The sequence below is a fragment of the Morchella sextelata genome (genome assembly GCF_020137385.1).
Source record: "Morchella sextelata strain SCLS chromosome Unknown scls_15, whole genome shotgun sequence".
Lineage (NCBI taxonomy): Eukaryota > Fungi > Ascomycota > Pezizomycetes > Pezizales > Morchellaceae > Morchella > Morchella sextelata.
Genome location: NW_025408630.1, coordinates 1,272,364 through 1,285,750, shown reverse-complemented (window position 1 = coordinate 1,285,750; position 13,387 = coordinate 1,272,364). Strand labels below are relative to the sequence as shown.

The following is a 13,387-nucleotide window of genomic DNA, read 5'->3' as shown; positions in this document are numbered from 1 at the left end:
TAACTATATAGATCCCGTACAAATCAACGATATCCTAACCATTTCCAAATCCACATCTGACTTTCTGTTCTCCTCTCAGCTGCTGTGCGATCGATACAGTGCCTACAGGGAGTGACCTATTATTTTAGCCTGCGATCAGAGACTTAGGGTTTCCATCACAAGAAAACCATTACGTCTTGGCTCACCCGCTCATGTTCGATCGCATCATCGTCTGTTAGCTCAATTATCTGCTGTGGGTTGGCTGGCGCCGGGGTCGAGACTGCTACTGTCACCGCCCGGGGCTCCAGTGGCGGCCGACTCCTGGTCATGTTTGCTCCGTTTATGACCCTGTTCACCCGCTCGCTGTCGTCCGGTATCGACGATAGTAGTCCGCTGCCTCTTTCCAGAAGTGGACCTCCAAGAGTCGCGCACTGTTCCGATGTTAGTAAGTCTGCTCGGAGTTCCGTCCCTAATTCCCTCTGGATGGTAACGTCCATTTCGAGTTATTACCTTGAGGATGACTTGTATTAGTGTATTCTGCTTCAGGGGCTTGGACAAATATTCATCCATCTGAGCCTGAATACACTTTTCTCGATCACCCAACATGGCATGAGCCGTCAAGGCAACGATGGGTGTCCTTGACAACCCGGCCTCTTTCTCATACTCGCGAATCTTCGCAGTTGCTTCAAAACCACCCTAGAGACAAACGTGTCAGAATATCCAAAGACTATGATTTGAAAGGAGGCTTATTTACCATAACAGGCATTTGTACATCCATCAATATTACATCGTACCGCTTGTTTTTGACAGCTTCGAGAGCCTGCAAACCGTTCTCAACAACCTCTACAGTATGGTGATACTTCTCCAAGATCTTCACAGCTAACTTCTGATTGACAATGTTGTCCTCCGCCAATAGCAAGTTGAAGGATTTTGAATTCTCAGAAACCGAAGGCGCAGCTCTTCCTTCCAAAGCAGGGATCATGCCATTCCCCAGGTCAATTGGGAGGCATGGGGTGGTCATGTAAGAAGTAATACCCAAGTCGAGTGTAGACTTGAGTGAGACCTGGATTATCGGGCAGAGGAGTACAAGTGGAATGTACTTAAAGTCGTCCAATGTCCGTAACTTCAAGGCAGTCTCCATAGAGTCAACGAGTATGACGTCGTACATCACACCCTTCCTTCCGTTATTCATGTCCGGCAATGGTGCGTCCTCTGCAGAATGCACGACAATAGGCACCAAATCGAGCATTCTCAACATCTCGGGAATAGCGGCATTTTCACGGTTCTTATCGATGAAGAGAACGTGATGACCCTTGTAGGGTTTGAGTTGGGGCATAATTCCACCAAGATCTGTTGATGCAAGGCGAACAATGCATGTAAAGTAGAAGGTACTACCTTGTCCATACTGACTCTTGACCCAAACATCACCACCCATAAGATTTACCAAACGTTTCGAAATTGATAAGCCAAGACCTGTACCACCAAACTTCCTAGTTGTAGAGCCATCGGCTTGACAGAAGGTGTCAAATATCAAATCGAGTTTATCTGACTGGATTCCAATCCCGGTGTCAGAAACTGAAAACTCGAAGCAGTACTCGTTCTCAGCACAACGCGATTGGTCGGTTTGACGGATAGTCAATTTGACTTCCCCGCTCTCAGTGAATTTGATGGCGTTTCCGACAAGGTTAAGAATAACCTGTCTCAAACGGAAGGAATCTCCAACCACGTGATCGGGAACAACATTGTCAACACAGTAGACGAGATCCAAAAATCGCTCATTGGCCTTGACGGCCAGTGTTTTCAAGGCATTGAAAACAGTTCCACGAAGCGAGAATGGAATTTCTTCCATAACCATACGGTTTGCCTCGACTGCATTATAATGTTACGTCAGTTACTGGAGAAAATAGTACAATGGGGGAGGTCTGCAGAAGGGTGGTATAGTAAAGGACTAAACGGGAGATATACTCTTCGAAATATCCAATATGTCGTCAATAATGGTCAGTAAACTATTGGCCAAGTTATGCACAATATTTAACATCTCGCGTTGGTACTGGGTTAAATCGGTGTCAAGGGTTAATTGGGTCTAACCAAAATGTCAGTTCTATCTCAAGGATCTAAGAAGTAGAATTATTTCATACCATTCCAATAATACCGTTCATTGGCGTTCTAATCTCGTGAGACATGTTCGCCAAGAATTCAGACTTGGTTCTGTTCGCCAATTCTGCAGTCTCACGAGCTGCTGTGTTCTTCTGAATACTGTCACGCAAATTGAATACCATCTGGTTAATCTTAGTCTTGAGGGCATCCATCTCGCCGGAAGCTTCAACGGTAATGAATCGATTGAAGTCACCATCAGCTGCCGCTGCAGTGATGGAACCGAAAGCTCGGACTTGGGTCGTAAGGTTTTGTGCCATGGTGTTCACATTGCTGGTAATTTCCTTCCAGAGTCCATCGACATCATTCACCTCAGCCTGGACACCTAACTTTCCGTCTATCCCCACATCTCTTGCCACACGCTTGACTTCTCTCGAAAACACCTCAAGACGGTCAACCATCTTGTTAATAGTCGATTTCAGTGCAAGGACTTCCCCCTGCGCGTGCACAGTAATCTTGCGACTCAAATCACCCTCGGCGACAGCAGTTGTGACATCTGCAATACTTCGCACCTGTGTAGTAAGATTATTGGCCATGATATTAACGTTGTCGGTAAGATCCTTCCAGACACCCTCGACGTCTTGTACCTGTGTTTTTTGTCAGAATGATCTGTCTTCGTTCCAAAAATTTAAACATACTCTTGCTTGACCTCCCAAAATCCCGTCCGTACCGACTTCCCTGGCGACCTTCGTGACCTCCGTGGCGAAATTCTGCAACCGTTCCACCATCTTGTTGATCGTCTCCTTCAATTGTAGAATTTCTCCCTGGGCGTGCACATCAATCTTCCTCGCCAAATTACCTTCTGCCACAGCAGTCGTAACCGAAGCGATACTGCGCACTTGGGTTGTGAGATTGCGAGCCATGCTGTTAACGTTCTCAGTGAGGGATTTCCAAGTGCCCTCCACATCCTCTACTCTAGCCTGTCCACCAAGCTTCCCTTCCGTTCCGACTTCGCGGGCTACTTTTGTAACCTCGGTGGCAAAGTTTTGGAGACGGTCGACCATCTTGTTAATAGTTTCCTTGAGCTGTAATATTTCTCCCTTACAAATGGCGCTGACTTTCTTGGTAAGATCTCCTTCTGCGACAGCTGTAGTGACAGCTGCAATGTTCCGCACTTGATCTGTGAGATTTGCAGCCATAGCATTCACATTATCGGTAAGCTCTCGCCATGTTCCCTTCACCTATAATTTACAGACTATTGTAAGCACCCTGGAAGTACCGCAGGAAGAGCGATAATACCTCGCGTATCTCAGCCTGACCACCAAGGATGCCATCGATTCCGACTTCACGAGAAACTCGAGTAACCTCAAAGGCAAATGTTCGAAGTTGATCGACCATAGAGTTAATAGTCTGTTGCAGTTCCAGGATCTCTCCTTGGGCATGAACGTGGATTTTTCGAGAAAGATCTCCGTTAGCAACAGCTGTGGTAACATCTGCAATCTCTCGAACCTGATTTGTGAGATTCGAAGCCATAACGTTTACTATATAATAACAATATCATAAAATATCAGTATATAAAAACTCAAAGGTCTGGCAGAGTGTTATCACTCTAGTCAATTAGACCAGAAAAAAAGCAAGGATCTCAAGCTACCGTTATTTGTCAACTCCATCCATGTTCCCTCTACGCCCGCAATTCTAGCCTGTCCTCCAAGGCGACCCTCGGTTCCTACCTCTCGAGCCACTCGAGACACCTCACTTGCAAACGTCTGCAATTGGTCTGTCATGGTATTGATAGTATTCTTGAAAGTAGTGATTTCAGGGTCCATCTCTACAGCGTGGACAGTAACCTTCTTGTTTAGGTCTCCCTTTGCAACTATTGCGCACGGACTTCAAATCAGTACCAAGTTACCCCACCCTGCACTTTTTGATACTTGCTCGTTGGCCACATACCAGCAGTGACAATCTCTCCGATTTCTCGGAGAGCCTTTGAAAAAGCCTCATTCGCTTGTTGTGATTTCTTTAGCTCCCGCTGAAGTCTCTCCACTTTTGTTGCCTCGTCTATGGGAATATGTGGAGTTTGTTTCGCTTTTTCTGCCTCCTCCATCAAATTCTTCATTATTTTCCTATTTTCCTGGATCTCTTGCTCTTGAGATTTGACATGTTTGTGCAGAAACTCGAGCTGGTGAGATTGTTCGCTGGAATCGCTGGTCGGGCTACTGCCATTCCCTTCTTCGTCCCGTACAAGACCGCCTTGGATAGGTATTGGTGAGGGGTGACGACCAACAAGCGAGAAGGGGGAAAATAGCGCACCATTTTCGTTGGGAGTATCAGGAAAGTGCTGGCTAACTGCATTGGCCTTTGACTCTAAATGCTGTATCCGCTGTACCAGCGATATAAGCTCCCTCTCCAGCGACCTTTTATCAAAGGTATCATGCCCGGGAAGAGTGAGCCTTTGTTCCTCGCTGAACTTGCTGTAATCACCCTTCGCGACAGCCCTAAGGACAGCCGTAGTGGCCTGGTAGACGGCGTCGTTCTGCATATTTCGTCGTCTGTTTCACCACCGAGAGGATCGGGGTGTTGAAGAAAAGTTTAGGAAAACCTTTGAAGGTTGAAATCACGGCCGAAATATTTGGAGGGGGGAAGGGAAGGGTTTGAGATTTTTTCTTGGGGGGGGGTGGAAGTCTGGGTGAGTTGATAACAGGTACGAAAACCCGAACCTCACTTAGTTGATTTCTAATTTCGGGTGGGAAGATACGAAGGAGGAGAGAGAAGAAAGAGAGGGGACGGGGGTTCGGGGGATAAGGGTGGTGGAAGCTCGCCCTGGCGTTGTTGACCCTTCTTTGGTTAGCCGTTGCCGCTTAGAAGGGTGAGCGATAACAGGGCTGCGGTGAGGTTGGAAGAGAGGGTAATTGCGGGACGAAAGGGTTAAAAAGAAGTTAATGAACTGATAGTGAGTTGAAAGAGGAGGGGGAGGGGAGCTCTCCGGGGAAAAGGGGAACGCGAACGATGTAGGTAGACGAGTAAGTAAAAAAAAAAAAAAAAGTAAAAAAAAAAAAGAGAGAAAGAGAAGAAGGCTCCAAGGCTAGTTCCAGAGGGAAGAAAGGCGGGCAACAGGAGTTACAGGACAGAGCAGCGGGTGGCCGGCAAGTTGCAACAAGCGCAGCAAAATAGTGGGCCAGCTGCAAAGACAGAGGCAAACGAGGGGACAAAAAGACACTGGCAGGGGTCAGGCAAAGGGCTGTGGAATTTGGGGAAACGAGCGAGTGAGAGGGCGTATGGGCTGTGAGTGTGCTTGCAAGTGTGCGTGTGAGGTCTCAGAGTGACGACCGCGGTGCAAGGATTTCTTCGACCTGCTGCTGTTGGGACCTCTGGACCGTGTAAGTGAGCATGAATGGAGGGACTGAAAAACAGCTGGGCAGGCGTTCATTGTGCAGCATGGCGGACAGGCAATCCCAGCCAACAATCCACCCGGCAGACGGGTGTCACTAGTATCGAGGCGTGAACAGTTCCTCAACACGATATTGGAATTTGGAAAACAGCAAGGAGTTCCCAGAGAGTGGGAATACTCCACCTACATGTACCGGCATCATTACCTGTTCTTCTCTCTACGAGTCTACTCAGTACCTACATGTAGATATGGGGATTCGTTTCTTTCACACCGATATGCAGTGGTGCTTGCTTTCTCGCACCCCCCACCCGGGTGGTTGAAATACACTTTATCCTAATCTTTATCACGCTCTGACGACACTCGACTCATCAAAGCCTCTCGGCTTCCTCCCTTTCAACAAATTTGTAACCCCCCATTCTTTCCCCCCGCCCGCCCCGCATGTCTTACATTCGCCTCCTCTTCATTCTCTCCTCCCCTTCGTCATCAAGGGTGCCTGAATTTATTCACAGCCTGGACCTGCCTACTCGCATATACTGTACGGTAGAAGTACAGTACTATTGCTTGATCATTCCGTCCAATTTAACTATGTTTCTCCCAATTCTAAATACAACTTTTGTTGTTATCAATTTTAACGTTATGTACATGTAGTTGTCGTCGTTCTGGTTCAACAATCTACCTAACCCGAGCCAGGGTTCAAACCCGCCTCCCATAACTAGTTCCCGTTTAAGCCCTTGAAAATTGGATCTCGGTAGACTTGAAGGTCCTCATGGCTGGCGAAACGATTGATTTCTTTCTTAGAGAAGTATGTCCAACAGTGGCCCAACAATTAAGGTGGCCACGGAACGGAACGCTGCCGTTGAGAGGGGAACAAAACCATGAATCTCTGCTTCTCATCTCAACAGTTAAATAATACGGTCCACCTATTCATACCTTTGCTGTCAAACCCACACCGCTAGAACCCCCTGTGCCCGTATCACTGCATACGCGCATGAAAAAGTACTCTACACCTGAGAGTGAATCGTGACCTTTTTGTTCGGCCCCCTTCCGGTTTAGGGTATTTAGAGTACTCACAAGTCACAGGATCCTACTGCAGCAGCCATGCATGAAAACATCGTCATTTGTGCGACCGACCTGTCTACCCCTCTACCTTACGTAAGAACTCTGAATACCCCGAGCCTCATGGAATCCAGGGACCAGGCGTGTGGAAGTAAAACACGTCTTTCAAATCTTGAGACCGCAGTTTTCAACTGTTCCTCCGGACTTCTGAAGCATCTTGAGCCCTCACCGGATCAGCTGCGATGACTTCCTCATTACTATCTTGGCAATCCTTATTATTCCTTTTATTTGGTCTTGAAACTGGTGATCCTGATTGTGATCTTCGATTCCCAACATGTGCTGTCCACACAGTCTGTTTTCAAACTTCGTGAGGTGTGGGTGTAGAGTAGAATATGTGTTCCTAGGAAAAACAAATTATTATTCGAAGACCAAAGGAGCACATATAAAATGACTGGCAACTGACGTAGGGATGCTCGAGTTCAATGAGATTCCCCTTTCCCGTTACTACGCTCCTTTCCTCTCATGACAGCCTCACTAAGTTCTTCGACTCATTGCTGCAAAATTGAGCTCTAGTTCTGAGAAACAACTCTTGCAAACAAATGGCCCCCGAAGTCAAGTAGATTCGCCGATCTCCGCATAGGTGACTAGGTATTCGAAAAGGCCAATGGCAGGCACCACTTTTCCCTCTCTCCTTGTGGTGGCTGCCTATCTGGCGCGCTGATCGTCTTTATAGCTGCCATCTAACCCATGCGGTGAGGCGGACGGCAGTTATCTCACCATAACATCGCTTTGTTTTTGTCACAATTTAGCGGCGGCCAGCGGTGTGGGGAACTTCATACCACTCCATATATATATACGTGTACCGCCGCAACCTTTCTTTCTCCCAAATTACCTGCTCGATCGCCGCCGCTACGTTGTTTGCTCGGTTGACCTGGCGTTTTCCCCCCCAGCCCCATGAAAATCTCTGTTTTTCACCGGTTGAGTACCGTGATGATTCATGAGCAGACATTGGGCAATTTCTAAAGCGGAAAAGCTCTATGATTACCCAAACCGAAAACTCGAAATTTGGGAGCCAGCGCGACCGGGTTTCACACGGATAGGATTAGTGCGAGCCCTAGCCCTACGTATCAACTTGAGCTCTATGTACCTACTCTGGCAGGATCCTACATAGGACCGCCCCACCAAAACCGACATTTAACAAACTACCTTTTGAGGAGGCGATCTTCTATTCGTGGCGGCTGTCTAGAGTGTCGTTGCCCAGTCTGGTGTTCTAGTGCCCGTTGGTATCCCGGGTTCTGCAAATCTTACCTGCCGTCGGGGCCGGAATGGGTGGAGCTGGAATATGGCGTGCATGGCGGCTCACGAGTAGTAGATTTGTTAACACCTATTTGGGGTATAAGGCATATCAAGGCTGGATTAAAGAAGTGCATAACCATATTTATTTACCCCATAAGTTATGGATACTGATCCTGATCCACCAAGATCTCTAATGTGGGTACTGTACCCATGACAGTGGTACGGACATCCGTTTTCCATGCATACATGTGGTATGTCTGTTTATTAGTGTTTTTATCAAATTTCAAAGGTACATATATACATATATTACAAGTACCTATTCCATGTTTAGCCTCAGTCATTTCAAGCATCATAACGAGATTACATGTAGTTGAAGTCGCCATCATTAACTCCCTTGTGTGGTCCTTGATTCTCGGAGGGTCAGGCTACGACAGTCTGTTAATTCAAACAACTACATGTATACATGTAGCTAGAGTAAGAACCCGTATGATCACTACATGTACATACATGTACCCATGAGCGTTAGTGACCCTACCGAACCCTCTAGCTACTTGTCATGAGCCCCGTCAGTCACCATTGCCGGCCCGGAGCCTTAACCCACAAGGCTTTCATGACTTCTATGTCCAGAAGATCCTTCCAAGGCTGCTCGTTCGTGACTTGATAAAAAAGAAAAGAGAGGGGCATGATTAGACCTAAACAATACGAGCGTTTTTTGGCCCTCGGCTGGAGCAGGAATATAACCTGAACAGCATCGACTGTAGCTGCGCTGAGCATACATACATGTACATACTTGTACGGTATTGTTATATGTATTGTACATGTACAGTCGCACCTCGCTATCTCGTAATTCGATATCTCGGATCTCTTGCTGTCTCGTACGGATTTGCGGGACAGGTACTGCCCTTCTCCACCAAAAACTATTTGCTGTCTCGTATATTTGCTATCTCGTAGGGGTTTGGCTTCTAGAATACGCTAACGACATAACGAAGTGCAACTGTATGTATATCTGTCACTTGACCAACACAAAGATCGATCACAGGAAGCCATAAACTGCCCCGTGCGCTTAAAGTTCATGGCTCAAACAGCTACATGTAGGGCTTCCATGTATTCACCAATACCCGATAGCTAACAGGAAGAAAAAGAAAAGCTTCTCAAACTTGGCCAATCACAAGCTTTGAAATAAACATTGCATACTCGGTGTTGGTATATCTATATAATACATGTAGGTACTATATGAAGTACTTAAGCTTACTAGATGTAATCGCTTAATCTGTGGCCATGGATTTTTTATATCCATTGAAAATATATACATGTACATACATAATGAGTACCCATGACGCGTACGCAGCCCAAGGCAGTACGGGAGTCTACATAGCTACAAGGCAAAGGCAAAGGCAACCATGCTCGAGGAGATTACATGTAGTAAGTACATGTACGTTTTCCTGACCGATCTCAAGCAGTTCAATATTTGCGCAATCATCCTAGTGTTATTAGTACATGTAAATCCAAACGTCCGAGTACATGTACGTGGTTCTCATAAAGCACGCTTAATTTCTGAAAATGTATACGTAGCTGATAAACTATGAGGATATATATACTACGTCGTACATATTAATATATATTATCTGCTTGCATAAAGGCCTACAGCTACTACTGACAGCTGCCTCTAGGGAAAGATGTCATTTCCAACCTACCCTTCAATATCCATGTAGTCTGTATTTCTCTCAAACACCTTAAGCACCTCAGGGAATCGTCTTACTTTACTCGAGCAGGGCAATTACAAGTAATTAATGCATACATGTCAAAGCTATAGGCACCTCGAAACAGTTGTTTCTGCTCGCCAGCTTGAGATGTAGCCTCGTGTAATTGAGCAGCATGAAGCAGTGCGTAGCAATCCTGCTAATATGCTTGCAATTGAGCGCTATATGTTATACAATGTACTAGAAGCCAGTCGAAGTTTTTAAAGTATTGTTTGATCCATATATGAATAGCCCTTTCTCCCCGGCATTTCTTTTCGAGTTTGCGTAATTGAGTGAGAAACACCAAGGGTATAAATATCTGCAGTGTAAACAGATTAATTAGCTCGATTTTTCGATAATAGGTTCTAACTGGCTCGTACCAAATCCTTGGCAAGCCGCAGGACTTTTGCTCGACGTTTGCCAAGCCTAGGGGTGTCGAGCGATATACCATGATTCAAGCCTGTCCAGGTCTCTAGCTCTTCATAAAAGCTAGACCGCAAGAATCCCTCGTGCCTACCCACACGACTCTCTCGCCAACTCATCCCTTGATAAAATACCGTTAGCACTTACTAGTAAATTCGCTATTTCTACATCGCATACTCGCTTGTCAACTATGTGTTTGCCCAACCAGCAAAACACACCAAAAATCGAGGTTTTCAACAACTCATAAAAAGTCCCATAGTTATACCAAAACTACAACGACCAAGTATAGCATAATTTCGATAATGGAGATTCATGCTTCAAATTCTTGGCCTAATTGAGATACTGGTAAAGGTGGAGAGGAAAGCAATAAAAGGACTTTTAAGACACCCTTCGCCTCATTCTTTATGGATATGGTCTAAAAGTGGCCTGTAGAGTCTTTCAGGTGTCTAGATAAAAGATGCATAATTTCAGGGGAGATGGGAAAGCTCTCGAGATTCTATATGTTTTGCTGGTTGCGCAAAAACATACTTGATATGCGAGTACACGATGATGAATTAAACAAAAAGCTGTATTGCTATATGAAAACACTCATGCAAGTCGGGACGTATCATAAGGTCAAACGGACCCGGCCTCCTAAAACCAAAGATTGTAGAACTTGAGCCCTTAGCGCCGTGAACTCGTAATATGGTTCCGGCCGGTGTCAATGGTCGGAGATGCAAGGTTAAAGTTAAATAATAATCATACTAATCAAGGAGGTAATTGAAGTGTTGTTTGTCTCGAATGAGACTTTGGCTGAGTATTGAATGTAGTGTTCCGAGTTTACTAGAAGCTTTGTTATCGAGCTGTTAAATATAAACCGAGCTGGGTATTGCTAGAGCTAGAGCTAAGGTTTAAGTTAGTAATCCAAAGCTGACGTCGACAAAAATAGTGTGATCGAGTTTAGTATCGGCTCGATCGAGCTGCTCGTCGTATCGGCTTTCACAACTTTCACACTCTATCCGAGTGATAACTTGTGACGGAAATTCATCCATCAAAATTTGTTTTTCGCAAAATTAATAAAAACCTGAAAATATAGTAAGTTATTGGTATTTCACAAGATTAACCAGCATTAGTTTCTTTGTTTATTATCCGCCTAGTCAATAATATGTTTTATTAAGTATATAGAGAATTTCCGTGTACCTATCTGCGCCCAGACCATGAGAGGAACATTTGCGGCACCGTTGTCTAGGCATATCTAATAAGTATATAATTATAACCTGCATATGCATGTGCATTTAAAAGCTTCTGATTGGCTCATAGAGAGAGGTTTTGTTTCACTTGAAACATGTTGTGTTGGATATGAACATAGAGTATTATGCTGAGTGATGTTAGATTGTTAATAGGTTTTCTACTGTTTTGGGAATCGATTAATAGTTCGATTTTAGCGGTTTGGTGGCTGCTAAAGGGATATAATTGCAGCTTGAACTGGAGAAATTGTCTGACCTGTCCACTGATATATGGAGGATATCAGAAAAGGCACATATCGACCAAGCAGATATAGTGATGGACTTTGCCTGTCAGGAGGGGTCGAGGGCCGCGCAGCGGCCTGAGAGTCCCAACTGATAGGCAAATAGAGAAAATAAGCCGCAAAGCGGCTTGCCTGTATATTGGACTGATTGATATACATGTAGTACCGGCCGAAGGCCGGAAACCACTTGTATCCTATAAACACATATATTAGCCTATATATATGTAGTCTTCAACAGCGTCTCTTCTCTCAAGATATCTTCGGACTATAGCTAGTTTAAGTCTGTATTACATCGTATATAGTATCGCGTCTATACCTACATGTAATTTATGGAAATTTGAAAGTTATTAGTTAACTGGGATTGAGTACTAAACTAAACTTAAATAGTGTGCCAGTCAATTGTAAATACATACAAGTACTTAGATGTACAATATACAGGCCTAGGATCTTTCACTAAATGTAGTTATCACACTAATTTGAATACCACTCAAGGTCATCTTATGACTTGCTCTGGTCTTTGGTAGGTGACAATTGATCTGTAAAACTAGGTTTATTAGCTACATGTACGTGTTCGTGCTCCTCCAAAAGGTGAAAATAGAGAAACAGTCAAATAAAATCCGTAGTACTATAGTCCTGGTGGTTGCCCACAGATTTTATTTGACTTTATTGTTTTTTGAGGGCGAAATATATATCAGATTTGGCGCGGGAAAGTTCCTATGAGAAAGGTACGGTGATGTTGTTATTGTTAATTCATTTATTGTATGCAAAGGAAGATACGGTGACTCGTATGTGCGTACGTAAGCCTTATATCCATCTCATTTTGGTAGTCAATACATATACGCACATTTATGTACACGTGCACATATGATCCATACTGTGTACATTGTACATGTACATGTAGTTTAGTGGCTATTGGAAGGATGTGAAGGAGTGTGCGTAGGCTCAAGCTCGAGCACATATGCAACCTCAGTTTACTTTGATTTCCAGAGCTCGAGTCGTCAGCATCAATTAAGCCTTTTATGTTTCTACTGTTGCTAGTTATAAATTCAGGGTTAACTGAGATGGCCATGTGAAAATTCAATATATATCCTTCCAATTGACAACCTGGATCTTCAATTTTGCTCCATGGGTCTAGCCTAGAATTAAAAAGGCCCTTATCAAAGGTTAAAGGCCTAGTTTGGGGTGCTGTGATAATGAATTTCTTAATGATATATAGTGTTTCCGAGGTAAAAAAGAAAGGAAAAAAAACGTCCCACAGTGATAATATAATAAGTACATGTAGTATTGGAGAATGTTTCTACATCCTTTACGGATATCAGATAGAAAAGAGCGCCATTATTTACATAGCAAAGTTTGCAGCCCATTCCAGTCTAATTTAAGGTACCTCGAGTCTTTTCAAGTTCTCTTTGCGTCTTCGCTATCCTTTGGTATTATCTCCACCGCCTTCTGCGCCCGCAGTGGTATTTACCGGCGAAACACTCTGACTCTTCTTGAATTCCTTCTCAAGCTCCTTCTGCATGTCAAAATCTAATTGACGCTCTCTCTTGATTCTCGACCGCTCCTCGTCACGAATGACACCTGCATGCATCAACTTTACTCCCCCAATTTCTATCAGCTTAGTGTATAAAATATGGGTCGAATGGGATGCAGACGTACTTCTTTCTCAGCACGTTGAAAATAATGTACGAACCAAACGACACCTCCGCAAAGGGCAGTGGTAACAGCGAGAGTTGTCTTTGAGGCCTTTGACATTGTTTTCTTCAATTGCTGTAGTGCGATAGATCAATGCCGTTCCTGTCGATTCTACTGGTACGTTAACTTTAAGTTGCAGAATCGATGGGCATAAGCGGCTTGGCGCGCATGAAATGCTGTGTGACGCATTTTGTATGGGATCAACAACGTCCC

General features: G+C 44.6%; 2 protein-coding genes across 2 annotated transcripts; both read right to left on the bottom strand.

The window, feature by feature from the left end:
- Nucleotides 1-155: 155 nt before the first annotated feature.
- H6S33_003627 (uncharacterized protein) lies at nt 156-4,612 on the bottom strand (the record flags this gene model as incomplete). The annotated part of the gene is made up of 10 exons (XM_044834990.1): nt 156-410; nt 490-675; nt 734-1,848; nt 1,945-2,062; nt 2,118-2,720; nt 2,772-3,314; nt 3,373-3,614; nt 3,725-3,946; nt 4,024-4,323; nt 4,384-4,612. 10 exons carry the CDS (start codon nt 4,610-4,612, stop codon nt 156-158), a joined length of 3,813 nt encoding a protein of 1,270 aa, XP_044691988.1.
- Nucleotides 4,613-12,899: 8,287 nt separating this feature from the next.
- On the bottom strand, nt 12,900-13,234 carry H6S33_003626 (uncharacterized protein; the record flags this gene model as incomplete). The annotated part of the gene is made up of 2 exons (XM_044834989.1): nt 12,900-13,073; nt 13,139-13,234. The coding sequence occupies 2 exons, from the start codon at nt 13,232-13,234 to the stop codon at nt 12,900-12,902; spliced, it is 270 nt and encodes an 89-aa protein (XP_044691987.1).
- Nucleotides 13,235-13,387: the final 153 nt, after the last annotated feature.